Source organism: Myotis brandtii, unplaced genomic scaffold (assembly GCF_000412655.1).
Source record: "Myotis brandtii unplaced genomic scaffold, ASM41265v1 scaffold395, whole genome shotgun sequence".
In the NCBI taxonomy this organism is placed as follows: domain Eukaryota; kingdom Metazoa; phylum Chordata; class Mammalia; order Chiroptera; family Vespertilionidae; genus Myotis; species Myotis brandtii.
In genome coordinates, this window is record NW_005365155.1 from 135,554 (window position 1) to 153,162 (window position 17,609).

Sequence of the window (17,609 nt, forward strand, 5' to 3'; positions counted from 1 at the left end):
TTTAAGAAAAAGAACAAATCCAATCTTGCAAATGAAAAATGTGTAGATAATTTAATGAAATAAATTACTATTATTATTCCTAGTTTATAACAATTTTTAAAAAAATATGTTTTATTGATTTTAGTGAGAGAGGAAGGGAAAGGGAGAGTGAGAGAAACATCAACCAGCTGCCTCCTGCACGCCCCCTACTGAGGATTAAGCGTGGAATAGAACCTGCAATCTCTGGGTGCATGGGGCAACATTCAACCCACTGAGTCACATGGGCCAGGGCTGTAACGATTTTTAATAGTACTGGATTATAAAGATATGGTTGAATGCTAAAAAGAATAAAAATCTACCCAGTTATTCCAGTACTATTAATCTGGGTTAAAATTTTCAAGAGTATTTACAAAGACAAATATCTGTTTATACTATAACAGATTATTATTGTGCCTACAAACTTTTAAAAGATATAAGAAAATATTACAATTTTTATAAAAACGATTCACATTTAACAATGTTTCATGTTATATATATATATATATATTAAGTACCACTAAAGTGAATCTATAGATACCATGTATAACATATATATACAAAATGTGTGTAAATATGTATTATCTATAATAATAAAAGTGTAATATGCTAATTAGACTGGACATTTTTCCAGATGACCTGGACAAAGCCGGGGCTGTGAGGGAAGCCCAGGTCCCGGGTGCCTGCCAGCGGCCAGAGAGAAGCCAGGGTCCTGGGTGCTGGAGGGAAGCCAGTGCTGGCAGCCGGGGGAAGGAAGGCCTACTCTTTCATGAATTTTGTGCATCAGGCCTCTAGTATAGTATACTAGGCAGTATATTTCCTTGTAACTAAAACTTATGAATATCACTGCAAATTTCCTTGCCTTTTCGTAGGCAGAAAAGATAGGAGACATCTGTCACAAAGAAAGACCGTGCCATAAATTTTCACTTGGCTATCCACCTCCACGTTGGATTTAAGAAACACATTTTGGTGATTCACAGATATAAAGACAATGTTGACAATAAAATAGACCCATAAATAAAGGGAAATCAAACCTTTCATACAAGGAATCCATGTAAGAAATCATGTTGTAAAATTAGAGAAACTTGTTCTAAATTGGCATGGTACTTGCAAGTCCCTAAAAGAAAAAAATAAATGTTTGTAGTCTTCATTTTTTAACACACACAGAGTTCCTCCTCACCCCTCGAAAACATGTTTTGGAGTTTTATAGTGCCTAGCGTTATTTTTTCCCCAGTCCCTTGCTTTCTGAAACATGTTCAAGAAAAAGTGATTAATTAATTAGTCAATGGAAATCCATCATGTATTTTCATTAATTAACCACACTGAGGAGGAGAACAGCACTTCTCAAACCTTAATGTGCATATAAATCACCTGGGACCTTATTAAAATGTTGATTCTGATTCAGTAGGTCTGGGCCAGGGGTGGGCAAACTTTTTGACTCGAGGGCCACAATGGGTTCTTAAACTGGACCGGAGGGCCGGAACAAAAGCATGGATGGAGTGTTTGTGTGAACTAATATAAATTCAAAGTAAACATCATTACATAAAAGGGTACAGTCTTTTTTTTTTTAGTTTTATTCATTTCAAACGGGCCGGATCTGGCCCGCGGGCCATAGTTTGCCCACGGCTGGTCTGGGCAGAGACTCGGAGAAGGCATTTATATATTGGGTGTTAACGAGCCATTGAGTGTTCAAAAAAGTTAGATTTAAATGTAAGAAGGCTTTTGAAGTTCTTTTTTCGTTATTATTTGCTTCTATTTTAGTTAAACAAAATAGATTGCAAAGTGCCTTAGGAAAACATGTTAGGAATATTTGCAAGGCCTGCTTGAGAGTAATTAAGTAATTTTTTCCTGAATTAATAGCTTTGCTAAGCACCATCCAGACCAGTGGTTCTCAACCTTGGCTGCACCTTAGAATCACCTGGGAATCTTTTTAAAATCCTGATTTCTGAGCCTCATCCTCCAGAAATTCTATTTCTTTGTTATGGGGTGGGGCCACAACATTAGTAACAAAGAAACAGAATTTCCGGAGGATGAGGCCCAGAAATCAGGATTTTAAAAAGATTCCCAGGTGATTCTAATGTGCAGCCAAGGTTGAGAACCACTGATCCAGAACCTGGGGAAAGAGTCCTCATAAAGCGTTAGCAAAGGAATACCTTCTGTTCTCCCTACTAACAGTGTAAAATGCAGCCGGACAGTTCAGTTATGAAAGTCAACCGAAAGTTCACTTTCTTCAACCCTTTAATCTCCTCAAGCTTTCTCCAAGGTAACAAAACCCCCTGGAGCCCTAACCGGTTTGGCTCAGTGGATAGAGCGTCGACCTGCGGACTCAAGGGTCCCAGGTTCGATTCCAGTCAAGGGCATGTACCTTGGTTGCGGGCACATCCCCAGTAGGGGGTGTGCAGGAGGCAGCTGATCGATGCTTCTCTCTCATCGATGTTTCTAACTCTCTATCCCTCTCCCTTCCTCTCTGTAAAAAAACAATAAAATATTTAAAAAAAAAAAAAAAACCCTGGAAAGAAGACAGGTTTTTGATAGGGTTTAGTTATGTGTGTGTGTTTTTTAAAATCCTCCCCTGAGGATATTTTTCCATTGATTTTTAGAGAGAGTGGAAGAGAGAGGGAAAGACAGAGAGAAATATTGATGAGAGAAACATATCGATTGGTTGCCTCCTGCAGGTGCCCCGACCATGAGCCGGGTAGGAGCCTGCAACCAAGGTACATGCTCTTGACCGGAATCAAACCCAGGACCCTTAGATCAACAGGCTGACACTCTATCCACTGAGACAAACCGGCTAGGGAAGGATTTAGGTGTAGATAAAGCAGAATCCAGTTACTTGTGTGATCCTAGGCAGCTTACCTCCACTTCCTAAGCCTCTGGTTTCTTACCAGTAAATATAATAAAAATTCTCTTACTTTCATTGAAGTAACACCTCCAATGCATCAGACACTGTTGTAGCCCTTGAGGTGGATCCATAAACAAAGAGACGTAGACTTCTCCCTCCTATGTTTGTTGGGTGGAAATGTTGTATATACGTAGGCCTGACACACACCTGACACTCAGAAGGGGTAGTAATTAGCTGTATTTGTAGCTTCCAACTCCGATGCTTTCCAGCCAGGTAACTCCTAGGTAAGTGGAACTGCCATTTTCATACTTTCATGGCGGTTCCCACCTACTAGTGCCCACTATAGTCTGGGCACAGTTCTGAGTGCTTCACCAGGTGTCTGCACTCGTTCAATCCCCACAGCAAGCCTATGAGGCAGTTTGTTAGTCTCATTTTACAAGGATGAGAACACATAGGGAGGACATTAAATAATTTCCGGGCCACAGAGCTGGTGGATAACAGAGCTGGGATCTGGATTTAGTCTCCAGAGACCCTACTCTTAACTATAGCGCCTTGGAATAATGAAATTAGAACCCATTTTCTTAAATTTTATTTTTATTGTTGAGAGTATAACAGATATCCAACCAAGTGCCAAAAATCATCTATTAAAAATGTCTGCGCCAAAGTATGTATTAGATGGGCTTATTATGCCCTCTGGTGGCAAACCAAAGCAGGGAAAGAAAAGGAAATTAGGTGCCCTAGGAAGAAAAGCCCCCAGTTTGCTGACATTCTGGGCTCTTCAAAAGTTTGCAATCTCAAGACAATGGCTGGAAAATCTCTCAGGAATAAAATGTGAGAATACTGAGGAAGATTCGAGATAGTTAACATGACATCGGTCCCTCACACATTGTCTACACACAGCAAAGCCTGCAGAGTGACAATGGTGTGGAGGGATCTTTTGGTAAAATCTCAAGGGACAAATATCAGATTACAATGTTATTAGAAATAATTTTAATTAAAAAGGTTTTGCCAGCATGTCGAAAAAACATAATCATGACCGATACATCTCCTAGGACAATGGAAACTAAGGAGAAAATAAACAAATGGGACTACATCAAAATAAAAAGCTTCTGCACAACAAAAGAAACCATCCACAAAATGACAAGAGAGACCACTGCATGAGAAAACATATTTGCCAATGATACATCCAATAAGGGTTTAATCTCCTAAATTTATAGGGAACTTAACAAAAGAAAGATAAACAATCCAATCAAAAAATGGGCAAAGGACCTAAATAAACATATAAAAAAATGCTTAAGGTCACTAATCATCTGAGAGATGCAAATCAAAATGACAGTGAGGTACCATCTCACACCTGTCAGAATGGCTATTATCAACAAATTAACAAACAAGTGCTGGAGAGGAAGTGGAGAAAAGGGAACCCTCTTGCACTGCTGGTGGGAATGCAGACTGGTGCAGCCTCTGTGGAAAACATGTATGGAGTTTCCTCAAAAAAATTAAAAATGGAGCTCCCATTTGACCCAGTAATCTCACTTCTAGGAATATGTCCCAAGAAATCAGAAACACCAATCAGAAAGAATATATGTTCATAGCAGCACAATTTACAATAGGAAAGATTTGGAAACAGCCTAAGTGCCCATCAGCAGATGAGTGGATTAGAAAACTGTGGTACATGTACACAATGGAATACTATGCTGCTGTAAAAAGGAAAGAACCCTTACCATTTGAAAGAGCATGGATGGACCTGGAGAGCATTATGCTAAGCAAAATATGCCAGTCAGAGAAAGATAAATATCACATGATCACACTCATTTGTGGAATGTAATGAACAACATAAACTGAGGAACAAAAATAGATCCAGAGACAGAGAAGCAGCAAACAGACCATCAGACCTCAGAGGAAAGGCAGGGGAGGGTGAGGGGTAAGAGATCAACCAAAGCACTTGTACTCATATAAGCCTAACCAATGCACACAACAACAGGGGAGTGAAGGCCTGGGCTGGGGGGTGGGGGTGGGCTGGGAGAGGTCAATGGGGGGAAAAGGGGACATTGTAATTCTTTCAACAACAAAGAATTAAAAACAAAAACAAAAACACGATCATGAAGCTATTGTACAACATCTTCTCCCAGATGAATTGCTAACAGATGTGGTATTCCCTTCATTGAAGTGCTAGGATTGTCAGGATTCATGAATTCTTGAGACACGGCCTAAGAGCTGCTTCTGCAACTCCCTATCTTCATCCCCCAAACTAAAGCCAAGGTAGAATAAGACACTATTTCTTTGCTCATCAAAGTATACACTTGAAGTATATGCTTGAACAGCCTCTTTTATGACGTTACCAACAATGATACTTTCCCTCTCCTCAGGCAGTGGAGGTGGGGTGGGGAGTACTGCCTTTTTATGCTCTCTTCCCACTTCCCCTCAGTCCCAATCTGAGAAGCACTGTGCTCCCTGGAGGCTAGGAGGTTCTCAAAATACTTCCTGTTAACTCCTGGTACTGTATTCCCTGGAGGGTGAGAAACTGACACCCTCAACTAGGCTCTTTAAGGATTCTCCTCTCTGCCCCTTATTGTGTCTTGCAGGGAGATGGTGATGGCATTAAAAAATTGCAACCAAAATGTAAATAGTCTATATCTATCTATTCTCGCTTAACACTATGTTGTGGCCTTAATCTTCTAAAACACAAATTGAATAGAAAGCAGCAATACTGTTTGATCCACTTTGATATTAAGCTTTGCAAACTCAAAAATATGGTGTTATGAGAGCACCATCTTGTGGCATGTTGTTTACATTGTAGGAAAGGGGGAATATCGGCAATCAGGGTCAGATTATGAATTTAAGAAATGATTTGAATAGAGGAACTACCATTGTTTTCTGTTATATGCAGTCTTTTTGGCAAGTCCTCAAGCTGTGTGAATGGGTATGACAAATTTCCCAGCCACAGGATATGAACATGCTCAACTCTGGGTACCAGATAACACTCCAGTGTGAACCTTGACTGAAGACAAGCCAGACCAAGTTAGTACATGTGTGAGTAGTCCTGGGGCAGTCCTAATTATATTATTATTAACTAGTGGCCTGGTGCATGAATTCATGCACATTGAAAGGAAATTAATTAGAAGAAATATTTTAATCTCACTATTTGCCCTTTCTCTATAATAGAAGTGTCAGAGATGAAAGAAAATTATAAAATGTACATGAAAATAATATATAAATTAATAAAAGCAGTAACAATATAACAACAGATATTTTCCATGAAATTTTTACTGCCAGGATCTTTGTTTATCATTAATTTTTAAAAATATGCCAGGTATTCTGGAAAATTTATTATCATTTGGACAAACTTTGCCTTTGCTGCAACATTGAGTATCCACCACAACTGTGTTCAATAATTGCATCCTCATTTACCTCATTTTCGCGATGAAGGCAGTTCCTACCAGTATTGGTAGTACTTGTTGATGCCAGTTCTTCAGACGTCGCTTTCTTTTGGCTTCAGAGATACGTTGTGCCAATAGTTGTTCTTCAGACATATTCTGTTGACAACGTGGCTTTTTTTTCAGCCTCAGAGGTATGTTGTGCTAATAGTTGGTCTTCTGATACGTTCTTTCGACACCGGGGCTTCTTTTGGCTTCAGAGGTACATTGTGGCAATAGTTGGTCTTCAGGCATATTCTGTCCACAATTTTGGCTTCAGAATGTCAACAAAAACGTGACGTCATTACACAGTGCCCACAGCCACCATTTGTGGGCTGGGCTGGGCTGTGGGCCGCCTTTTGCACCATGGCAGCGTTGGCTGCGATTTGGTGGGTTGTCACTCTGGGGTGATGGCGGGGTCTGTGTCCCTCATGGGGGAAGCCGAGGGTTTACATAAAGGTGTGAATATCAAGGTTGGGATCATTGGAAGACATTTTAGAGGCTAACAGTCTGCTCTGACTCCCATAATTCCCATCCCTCTCATATGAAAATTAGACTTAGCCTCTCCCTAAACTCTTGAAAACCTCATTCCATTATAGCTTCAGCTCAAAATCGAGAATCTCACCACTTCAATCTGACCCTGGTATAGGTGAGGTTTTTGAGGTATGTTCTTGAAATACAATTCAAGTATGGTTCCTTCCAAGCTAAGGACTTGTACACTAAAGGGGAAATTTGTCTGTCTCCCAAACACCCGATTTACAATGGCTGCACAGGCAGTGTCCTAAGTTCAGGAACAAGTCAAGGAGGCCCACTCTCATTATTTCTATTCACCATGAAGGTTCTAGCCAGGGTAATTTTAGACAATAATCTGTTATAAAAACCCCTTGGCCATGACACTGTCACACCGTCATGACCACAGACTGGTCACCAGGAGGCTGCGTGCATGGCGAGGCACACGCGGTTGGGCAGGGACTTGACTCTGAGTCCCACCAGCGCTGCGGGTCTCGCTAGCTGGGCCTCTAGTATTAAAATAATGCAGCTGCTGTGAAGTTTGGCAGTTCCTCAAAAAAAATTAAACATAGAATTATCATGCTATTCAGCAATTGACTCCTAGGCAAACCCAAAGTAATAAAAAACATATTCAGACAAACTTGTGTATGATTTTCATATAAGCATCATTCAAATGTCTACCAAAAAAAATGTGATATATCTGTATAGAGGAATATCATTCAGTTACAAAAAGAAATACTTAAACATGCTACAATATGGATGAACCTTGAACACATTATGTTAAGTGTATACTTTCACCTATGTAATATGTTCAGAATAGGTAACTATAGACAGAAAGTTGATTAGTGAATGCCAGAAGCTAGGGATATTAGGGGATGGAATTACAGGGACTTACTGGGGGCGGTTGATAAAGAAGAAAAAGACATTTGGCACATAATAAATTCTCCATACTAAAAAAGATGAAATGTTTTTAGACATGCAAATGCTGAAAGACCAACAAATCTGCATTCTAAAAAAAATTAAAGCCCTTCTACCAGGTAAGACATATAAAAGTTCACATTTATTAAATTTGTGATAATTTTATTCATAACAGGACAAAATTTATTTTTACATATATATATACAAATCATTTATTTTCTTCACATAAAAATAGAAATATTTACATATTTACAAAAATATTAAAACATACAGACTTTAGATATCAAAGCAAACAGGATTTCACAAAAGACACATGGAAATATACACACTGAAAAAGACATTAAAGAAATGTGACAAAACATTTAAATTAAGACTCCAGACTTGCTACTTCAAAAGACATTAATTTGGTAAGGCAAATAAAATGTCTCAAATACTAATAGATGGTAAACAAAATTTAGGTAAGATTGTGTAGGTAAAATTACATGAGCTCCTTTATTAAAACATTCAATCAGTTTTATTTTATCTCTAAAACAAATATCAGGTGACAATTTTTTTTCTTAAAATATTTAAATTTCCTGATTTATGCTGAGAACTTTGAACTTTTTCACATTAAATTATAAAATATTTTAAGAGGTTTGCATCCTCCACTTAGAAGGGGGGCAGAAATCCCTTGCCGGGTACTCAATTCAACATAAAATTGAAAATCACAATATTCTTACTAATTTTTTAAATTAAAACCTAACATTTTCTGACTATCCTTCATAATCAGCTATAACAGATATTAATAAGATATCACAATCGTCGTAAATTCTGCTTGCTTTTCTTAGTACCAGGCAGAGGAGCCATTTTACAACTGGCTTTTAGAGACTTGCCATTCGAACAGTCTTTGGTGGTATGATAATTACACAGACATCTTGTACAATAATCAAACCCACAGCCTTCTCTGTTGCAGATTGCCCTCTGTAAATAGCAATCATATTTTGCAGGTGAATTACAGCGAATACAGGCTTTGAGGCTTTCATTCTTTTTCAATGTCTTGGCAACCTATTAAGAAAATCCACAAACAAATTTTAGTAAATACTGAATTGAATGTAACTTCGGAAAAACAAGAATGGCACCTCTGTACCCACCCCAATATGGGCATAAAGAACCAATGTGACACATAAGAGAACTCCTCCTTTCCCCAAAGGACCCTCGCCCTGATATTATCAATGAGCGAGAGATATTATCAGCCGGTTCAGTAGTAATTTCCTAACGCTCTTTTAAATATGTTCTTTTCCTTCATGAATGCTACTCACACGTCAATGCCTGACTTAATAGGCACCTTTTCTGTGACATTTCCCTAGTATCACTCAGAAGTTGGCTGCACTTTAACCTCTAGTCTTGTTTTCTTAAAGTGCCTATTATATTACATACTTTTTCTGTAATGTAGCTATTTTTTATTCTAGATCAGCCGTGGGCAAACTACGGCCCGCGGGCCGGATCCGGCCCGTTTGAAATGAATAAAACTAAAAAAAAAAAAAAAAAAGACCGTACCCTTTTATGTAATGATGTTTACTTTGAATTTATATTAGTTCACACAAACACTCCATCCATGCTTTTGTTCCGGCCCTCTGGTCCAGTTTAAGAACCCATTGTGGCCCTCGAGTCAAAAAGTTTGCGCACTCCTGTTCTAGATTATAAGGCTATGAAGGTTACTACCCTGTTTTCTTATCTATGCAGTACCAGTAAGATAGCAGATGCTCAAAAAATGCTTTGGAATAAACTTACATTATAATCAGGCATCAGAGTAATAGAGAGAATACTAAATTTCATTACATAAAATTTGTATTTATTGACCAACAAATGAGGTCAACATTTTATTTCAAAACATATACTCTTTTAACTATGATTTTTAAGTTAAGTTTGCAAAATTATCCATGTGAGAACTTTTGTAATACACATTACCCAGTGATGTGAAGGTTTAATAGGAGGCCCTGAATTTCTGAAAAGTTGGCCCTGTTCTGCTTAGATAGCAAAGAACTTTAAAATCAAGAGTCTCCATTATTTTCTTAGTATTTCTTAATTAGATTTCAACATCACTAACCTGTCTAACAATGCCAAATGTATCTTATTTTTATCACAGAAAGGCATCTCTGTACTTTCCCAATATATTAGTTGAGTTATGAAATGGTTTCTTAATTTCTAACACTTTTGGGAGTAGAATGAAGGGTACAGAAGATTAGTTCTCCAATAATAGTTCTAATTATGCAATGATTAAATTTAAAGTTCTCCCTTTCTTACTTTAAACCAGCGGTTCTCAACCTGTGGGTCGCGACCCCTTTGGGGGTCAAACGACCCTTTCACAGGGGTCGCCTAAGACCATCAGAAAACACATATATAATTACATATTGTTTTTGTGATTAATCACTATGCTTTAATTATGTTCAATTTGTAACAATGAAATTGGGGGTCACAACATGAGGAACTGTATTAAAGGGTTGTGGCATTAGGAAAGTTGAGAACCACTGCTCTAAAATCCTCTTAACAATAAATACCCCATATGACTAACTTATCGATAAACAAAAAAATTACCTCAGAGAATTCACTGTGCCAACTATAAGTAGAACCTTTCTTATCAGCTGGATCAGATAACTTGTCTTGAGCATCATTTTTGAGGGGAGTCTGGGCTGCTGATTTTTGAACAGAAGCTAATGCAGTTCTAAACATACCATATTCTCTGGTTAAAGCATGTGATGAAAACTTAATGTTCTTTTCCTAATTAAAAAAAAAAATAATAGGATTTCAATTTACCTACACATGCTTAAAAAAAACAGCCACACATAAGTATTCACATAAACATTTAAAGGCTAATAACTAAATTATCGACAGAAATTACAAACCAAAATGTGAGCATTTGACATGCTTAGTCTATATAGCATTGAATACATGATTTCTAAAGTTCTGCCAGAATAGTAATTCTTCCTTCCAACAGCAGAGGGCAATAGTCATGCTTAAGTGTCACTGTAGTGTCATGAAGATTCAATACCACCTTTTAGATTAGAAAATTTTCCATTAACACCAGCTTATTGATAAAGAAATTAAACTTGGAAAATGAAAGCAATACTAACCTAGAGCAACACAGCTAATAAGTAGCAGCACCAAAATTTGGACCTAAGTCTGCCCACTCTTCAGTCTGAAATATATATTGATCTTGAAGTATTTTTTTAAATTTATTTTTATTGTTAAGTATTATAGGTGTTGATCTTGAAGAATTTTTGAAAGTCAATTCTCTCCTATATTAAGAATCTTCAGTATATAATTAATTTACTATATATCTGGTAACTAAAAAAATACACACAAAATGGCAACCTATATTAGCTGTATGATCAACACACACTGAGAACTGAGTAATTTTCCCTTCGGACATTTCATTTTTAGGACTAAACAACTGAAGTGGGATTCCTTACCCTTTCCATATAAATTTTATAATGAGTTCTAGTAAAGGTTGAATTGCTTTTTGAATGTAACAGATTTCCAGATTACCTGTTATCTTTTCTAATTTCCCCCTTATATTTCTAATGGTAAAGATCACTAGCTACTGTATATTATACTGAAAACATCAACTGCAAAGACTTACAGTAACTCTTTGTATTGCTTTATTGTACAACTGCAATGCTCGCTTATCATCTTCTAGAATCTTCTTCCAAGTTATGCTCACTTTAGACACACTGGAAAAATAAATGATTATGAAATACACAATTAAAGCATCACAAAGAGCTCAGATGAATATACTATGGAAACATTAACGTGCAAAAAGAAATTTTTATTAGCACTGTTTTTTAAATATAACTTTACATTATTAGAATTGCCCAGGGCACTTAAGATTTAAGGATACCTCATGCTTAGCATTTGGGTTTAATTGGTCTAAAATAGGGGACAGAGTTCTGTATTTTTAAAAAAGTACCCTATCAAGTAATTCTATGTGCATCCAGGTTTAAAAACTACTAATTTATATTTCACTAGAGGCCCAGTACACAAATCCATGCATCAGTGGGGTCCCTGGACCTAACCTGTGGGATCAGGCCGAAACTGGCTCTCCAACATCCCCTGAGGAGTCCCGGATTTCGAGAGGGCACAGCCAGGCCAAGGGACCCCACCAATGCATGATGGGGCTGGGGAGGGATGCGGGAGATTGGCCAGCCAGGGAGGGGCCACGGGAGGGCTCCAGGGTGTGTCCAGCCTGTCTTCCTCAGTCCCAATCGGCCTGACCCCAGCAGCAAGCTAACCTACCAGTCGGAGCATCTTCCCCCTGGTGGTCACTTCACGTCATAGTGACTGGTTGACCAGTCAACTGTCTGCCTCCTGGTGGTCAGTGCACATCATAACGACTGGTCAACAGTCTACCCCTTGGTGGTCACTGCATGTCATAGCGAGCAGTTGAGCAGCCTTAGCATAGTATTAGCGTATTATGCTTTGATTGGTTGAACGGCCGACTGGTCGACCAGACACTTAGCATATTAGGCTTTTATTATATAGGATTTTTTTTCACATTATCTGCAAGCATCAAGTAAGTAGCCACTGCCTACTATCTGTTAGCTATTTGGTAAAAGTTGTAGACAGATTTTAAAGTGCTTAAGGACACACTGTTATTAGTAGCAATCAACTTGTGATGTTGATTATCCCTTAAGAAGCTAGCCAATAAAAATCAATATTTACTTATCTGTTTTGCTTTCGCTACATGTTTTATAAAGACCAGTGTAAAACACTTGCAAAGAGTACTTCTGAACACTTAAATGGCCTAAAAGACCAGAAATCATTTCATATTTCAACTGCAATAAGTCACAATGCTTATTACACCTGTACACTAGAACTAGACATTGTCTTATACTTAAGCCAGAAAGATGTAGCTTACATAACAGAAATTTCAGAACCCAGAGAAAAAAAGACCCCAATCTAACAAAAATAATTTGCATTAGTGTATTATACGAATACTCAGAGCAACAATACTTACTTGATTAAGTCCATATCGCTGAGCTGTGTTAAAATATTTGCTAAGAGATGTCTGAGTCCCCTTCGAAAGAGTTCACTGAGAATATCTACATATTCTAGGCCCATTTTTCTGCCAATTATATTCTGTAGTCGAAAACCTCCATCATACTCCTTTAGCTTCTCCCAATCTATTTTATGATTCCGTCTGGCACTCTTTTTTAATGTTGAACAAACAACTTTTGCAAAATGAAGAGCTGGCATCAAGTTTTTGTTGGGATATTGGTCTGGGCTTTGAGTCTGAGGTAGACAAGACTGTGGACTGCCATTGCAATTTTCTTCTAGGGAAAGGCTAGCCTCTTCCTGTTCATCCAGGACACTCTTTTGGGAAAATGAAAAATAGCCACTGTCTTCATAAGGTCCATTGGTTTCTAGTTCTTCTATTTCATTTGATCTATTAAGTGTTGGTTGCACATGTTGATTTTCCTTGTTATGCAAGGGTTTGTTCTCAGTTTCAAGTTCTACAATCCTGGGGCTCACAATAGGTGACCCGATATCTGATAGCCTTTCATAGTCTTTAATGCAGTCTTTATTAGAACTTTCCAAACATGCAGAAGTGTAGGAACCTAGCCTTCCACTGTCATCCGGTTTTACCAGCTTAACTCCAGAATGAACATGGTTATAGTTAAAATCATACTTCATTTTGATAGAAAGAACAGAAATTTCTTTGCAACCTATAAAAAGAACATAACATATTTACTTCTTAATAACAAAATTTCAACATATCCTTACTATTTAAAATGGGATATAATATTTAATTACTTTGCATCTCTTAGCTCTGTGTATTGCCTAAGTGGCTGTGAAGTTATCAAAGTTTAATTATGGAAATGTGACAATATGAGGAAATATTATTTTATATATACATATCTTATTCTTAAAAGGGTACTTCAAAACAGACTGCTCTTAGACCTGTATAGCTAACTACATTTGACTTTTAGAATCTATATTGACTGAGTAAAAAATAGTGAAAGAGGGACTATTTAACAGATATCTGTGCTTATGGAAAAAATAAGGAGATGTGAGGCATCAAGAGTGGGGTCTCAGGTCAGAGATACCCTTATAGTAATCAAACACTTCTAGAATCAGTGTTTATACCATGGACTTGAAATGACACTAGTCAGCTTTACTTAAGCATAACTCAAAAAAGTCAACACTTGTACCATCAGCCAAAGGCCTTAGAAATCAGTTAAAAATATCTTTAAATCAGGCATTCTCAAAGTTGTACACTACTGACCGTTGGACAAGATAATTTATCATTGTTGAGGGCTGTCCCATGCATTGTAGGATACTTAGCAGCTTTTACCCATCTGATGCCATTCACAGCCCCTACCCCTTAGGTAAGATTATGAAAACTGTCTCGTCACCAGTTATTGCCAAATTTTGGGAATGGTGGGAAGGCGGTGGCAGCAAAGTCTCCCCCATTGTCCAGTTGAGAACCACTGCTTGAAATGATTAGGATTTTGTCAGGCAATAGAGGCTGGAAAGGGCACTCAGATAGTGTGAGCAGGGGCACTATATTGGGAAGGAATGTAGTAATGGATTCAGAAAAACTGCTCAGCATTATTGAGGGCACAGTGTATGAAGAGCATATGCTTCAAGTTTACTTCCCATCTACTCTCCCCAATCATAAGTAGCTAACAACTTATCCTATAAGTAAATGAATATACCAGTCAGTATGTTTACACCAAATATTGGTTAAGGTCGCTATAACAATTTCACCATTTTTATTTAGAGCAAAACCTTTAAGTTAAAGCACCAAAGGACATGCTGATAGAGAGTAACATTGTAGGTAGGGACTCTTTAAATTCCAAATGATTAACACATTGGAAGACATAGTATGTGCTCTAGGACCCCATAAACCTTGCACTAAATCCTAAAATTTAGATTTAAGCTAAGAGTTTGGGACATAAGTAAATAAAGAGTATACACGTCTTAAACACCCCCCTCCAATTAACCCTAACTTGAATGAATTATTCTGAGTGCTTCTCTTCCACCCAGAAAAAGTAAAATATTTCAAGAGATATTTTTGTCTCAAGTAAAAAGTATAATTTACACATGGCCGTATTTAATCTGTAGAAGTCACCTATAAAGACAGTTTTTACTTTGTTTAGCTGCCTAAAGGGAAGAGGCCTAAAACTGTACTTCAGAAACTCTTCATTCACTCTTTCCAAAGGCACTGTTCTCCTGCTTGTCTTTAGAACCCAGTAACAGGGATTGTTCCAGCTTTGCCACTGTAAGTTCATGTCCATCAGACACACTTCCACTGTTCTTGTTTTTGGAACTTTCCTTACTTTCTAGCCTTAGAATCCGTTATTTCTCCAAGAAGCTCTAGTTTATTTTAATGGTTCCAGAATCTAGATGCTAGTTGTAGATTTAGTTTTAAAATGTAAAACTATGTAATATACTTTAACAATACTACAAAATAAAAAGTACCACTTTTATATGAAAGGAACCTGAAAGCAGACTTTGTAAAAAGCTAATTCCTGGTCTTTCAACTAGTTCAGTGCTTTCCAATGACCAAGCCAAATATCCCTAAACAATATGGGGAAATATATGTATTTATATAATTGATTTGAGTATTCAGAAAGGAGAAAAATATCACAAGGTTTCATGACCTCTTGAAATCAGATGGATGAGGTTCAAAGTCTAGTTCTGACACTTCATTCATTCATCCAATCCTACTTAGTGACCTGGTGTGGAGAGGAATCTTTTGGAGGTGACATTCTGAGATCTGAAAGCCTTGTGAAGATCTGAGTTACAGACAGAGGTAAGTACTAGAAGCAAGGACAAGTGTTGAGTATTCAAGTAATAGAAAGTTCTGTAAGACTGCAACTTAGTGAGTTAGGTGGTTGAAAAGTAAGGTTGGAGAGGCAGAATGATCTATAGGATTTTTAGGGTAGGATGAATTATATTCATTGTGCAATAAAGAGCCTTTGAAAGGTTCTAAGTAGAAATATTTTGGTTTACATTTTAAAAAAATAATGGCAGCTGCCCTGGCTGGGTGGCTTAGTTGATTGGAGTGTCACCCCATACACCTAAAGGTTGTGGGTTCGATTCCCAAATCAGGGTACATACCTAGGTTATGGGTTCAATCCCTGGTCAGGTGGGAACAGGAGGCACCAATGGATGTTTCTCTCTCTCTCTCTCTCTCAAATCAAATTCTCAGATGAGGATAAAAAAAAAAGGTAAAGAATCATGGCAGCTGTGGAAAATGGATTGTAGGAAGTACAAGTGGCAGCAGGGAGGCTAGTTAGAATATGTATCAGGAAATTTCAGAGTTGGATACTTGAGACTGGATGGCCATAGTGGAAATGAAGATAAATGAACAGATATGAGATCTATTGAGGAGGGTAAGTAAAGTCAAAAGTCAACAGAGCTTGCTGATGTGTTAGATGTGGACAATGAAGGAAACTGGAGTAAAAAATACCCTAGGGTTCAAAGTTTTAAGATCTAAGCTATAAAGTGTCATTTGTCAAGTTGGAGAAAACTAAGGAAGTTAACTCTTTCCTCATCTATAAAACAGGGGTGAGAAAATAAAACTGAACTAAACTTATGACACAGTCCCTGTCACATGTGGTCTAATCAACAGAATCTACAGAAGTCTAATTACCCCATTATTCTAAGTCAAATCCCTTCATGTCCTTCCTACTGTATATCATGAACATTTTATAAGTAGCAAAATTTACCCCAGATAGATGTATGCATTTCAGATTATATATTTGTCCTAGGAATGAGATCCAGTTTCAAATGAAAATCCTTGCTCAGCCTTGACTAGCTTTTGTGACCTAGAACATTCAATTAGTCTTTCATTTTCTCTAAAACGGAGCTATTAATATCTACCTCCTGGAGTTGGTAGATTCAACATATTGCATTTTTTAAACCTTTCATTTAGAGTACAATCATGAAAAAGATATTATTAACTTTCAAAAGGTAACCTATTTAACTTTTCACTATAGATCTGACACTCCTTATTAGTTAAAAATCTTTGCAGCTATTCCAATGTTAAATAACTAAGTTCTACAATCTCCAGTACCCGTAAGACAGCCACCATGTGCCCAACGCTAGGCCTGGCTGTTCCAAAATTTAAGAGGCCCAAACCTTGCTACCATTACCTGCCTATCAGCCATAATCCCTAAGAGAAAATTTTTAAAAAGTTGAAACACAATAAATTTTAAATTTTCATTTCCCCAAATTTATAAACAGGAAAAGAATTCAAGAGGATTGCAAACATTCTCTTTAGGAGTAAGATGGTAAAGAGACAATTGCAATTAAACAATCAAAAAACTTAAAGCCATCAAGCTTCAGCATTTCACAAGGGAGCCATCTGAAGATCAATTAAGTATTTTTTTCCCTCTCTCTCTCCTATTCCAGATTCCTTTTCTAGAGACATGGGCATCTTCCAGAGATCACCAAATATCACACTATCAAATTGCTACTTAAAAAACGTTGGTAATTTCTAAGTTAAAAATAAGTGCATTTCCATCTCTTTTAGAGACAGCAACAAAGAGAATAAAAATAAGCGTTTATCTGAGCGCCTTCCATTCCATCCAGGTTTGTAATAAAAACCTAGTGTTCCAGGAGTACAGATTCTCACAAAATCAGCTCAAAATGGCCAAATCCATGGTTTTGTGCTAAAAAATAGTGTGGGTTTTTTTTCTCCTTCTCTCCCTTTGGTTCCGGGCCTTGAGACTGAGTTACTGAGTAAAGGAAAAAAAGAGAGAAATTGAACGTTTTTGCTCGGACACCCCTGGAGAGCTTGGTTCTGTGAGGGGGGTCCCTGTATTTGGCGGGAGTGGGTGGGGGAGACCCCGGAGATGCTGGGGCGGCGGGATGCCCCCGAGGGCGCGGGCCGGTGGTGGAGGAGGCGGGAGATAACCGCGAGC

At 37.8% G+C, this 17,609-nt stretch overlaps 1 protein-coding gene across 1 annotated transcript; it reads right to left on the reverse strand.

The window, feature by feature from the left end:
* Nucleotides 1-7,843: 7,843 nt before the first annotated feature.
* FBXO5 (F-box protein 5) lies at nucleotides 7,844-13,405 on the reverse strand. The gene is made up of 4 exons (XM_005872865.2): nucleotides 12,692-13,405; nucleotides 11,318-11,408; nucleotides 10,273-10,455; nucleotides 7,844-8,742 (listed from the first exon to the last, which is right to left on the reverse strand). The coding sequence occupies exons 1-4, from the start codon at nucleotides 13,366-13,368 to the stop codon at nucleotides 8,491-8,493; spliced, it is 1,203 nt and encodes a 400-aa protein (XP_005872927.1). The 5' UTR covers nucleotides 13,369-13,405; the 3' UTR covers nucleotides 7,844-8,490.
* Between the last annotated feature and the right edge of the window lie 4,204 nt (nucleotides 13,406-17,609).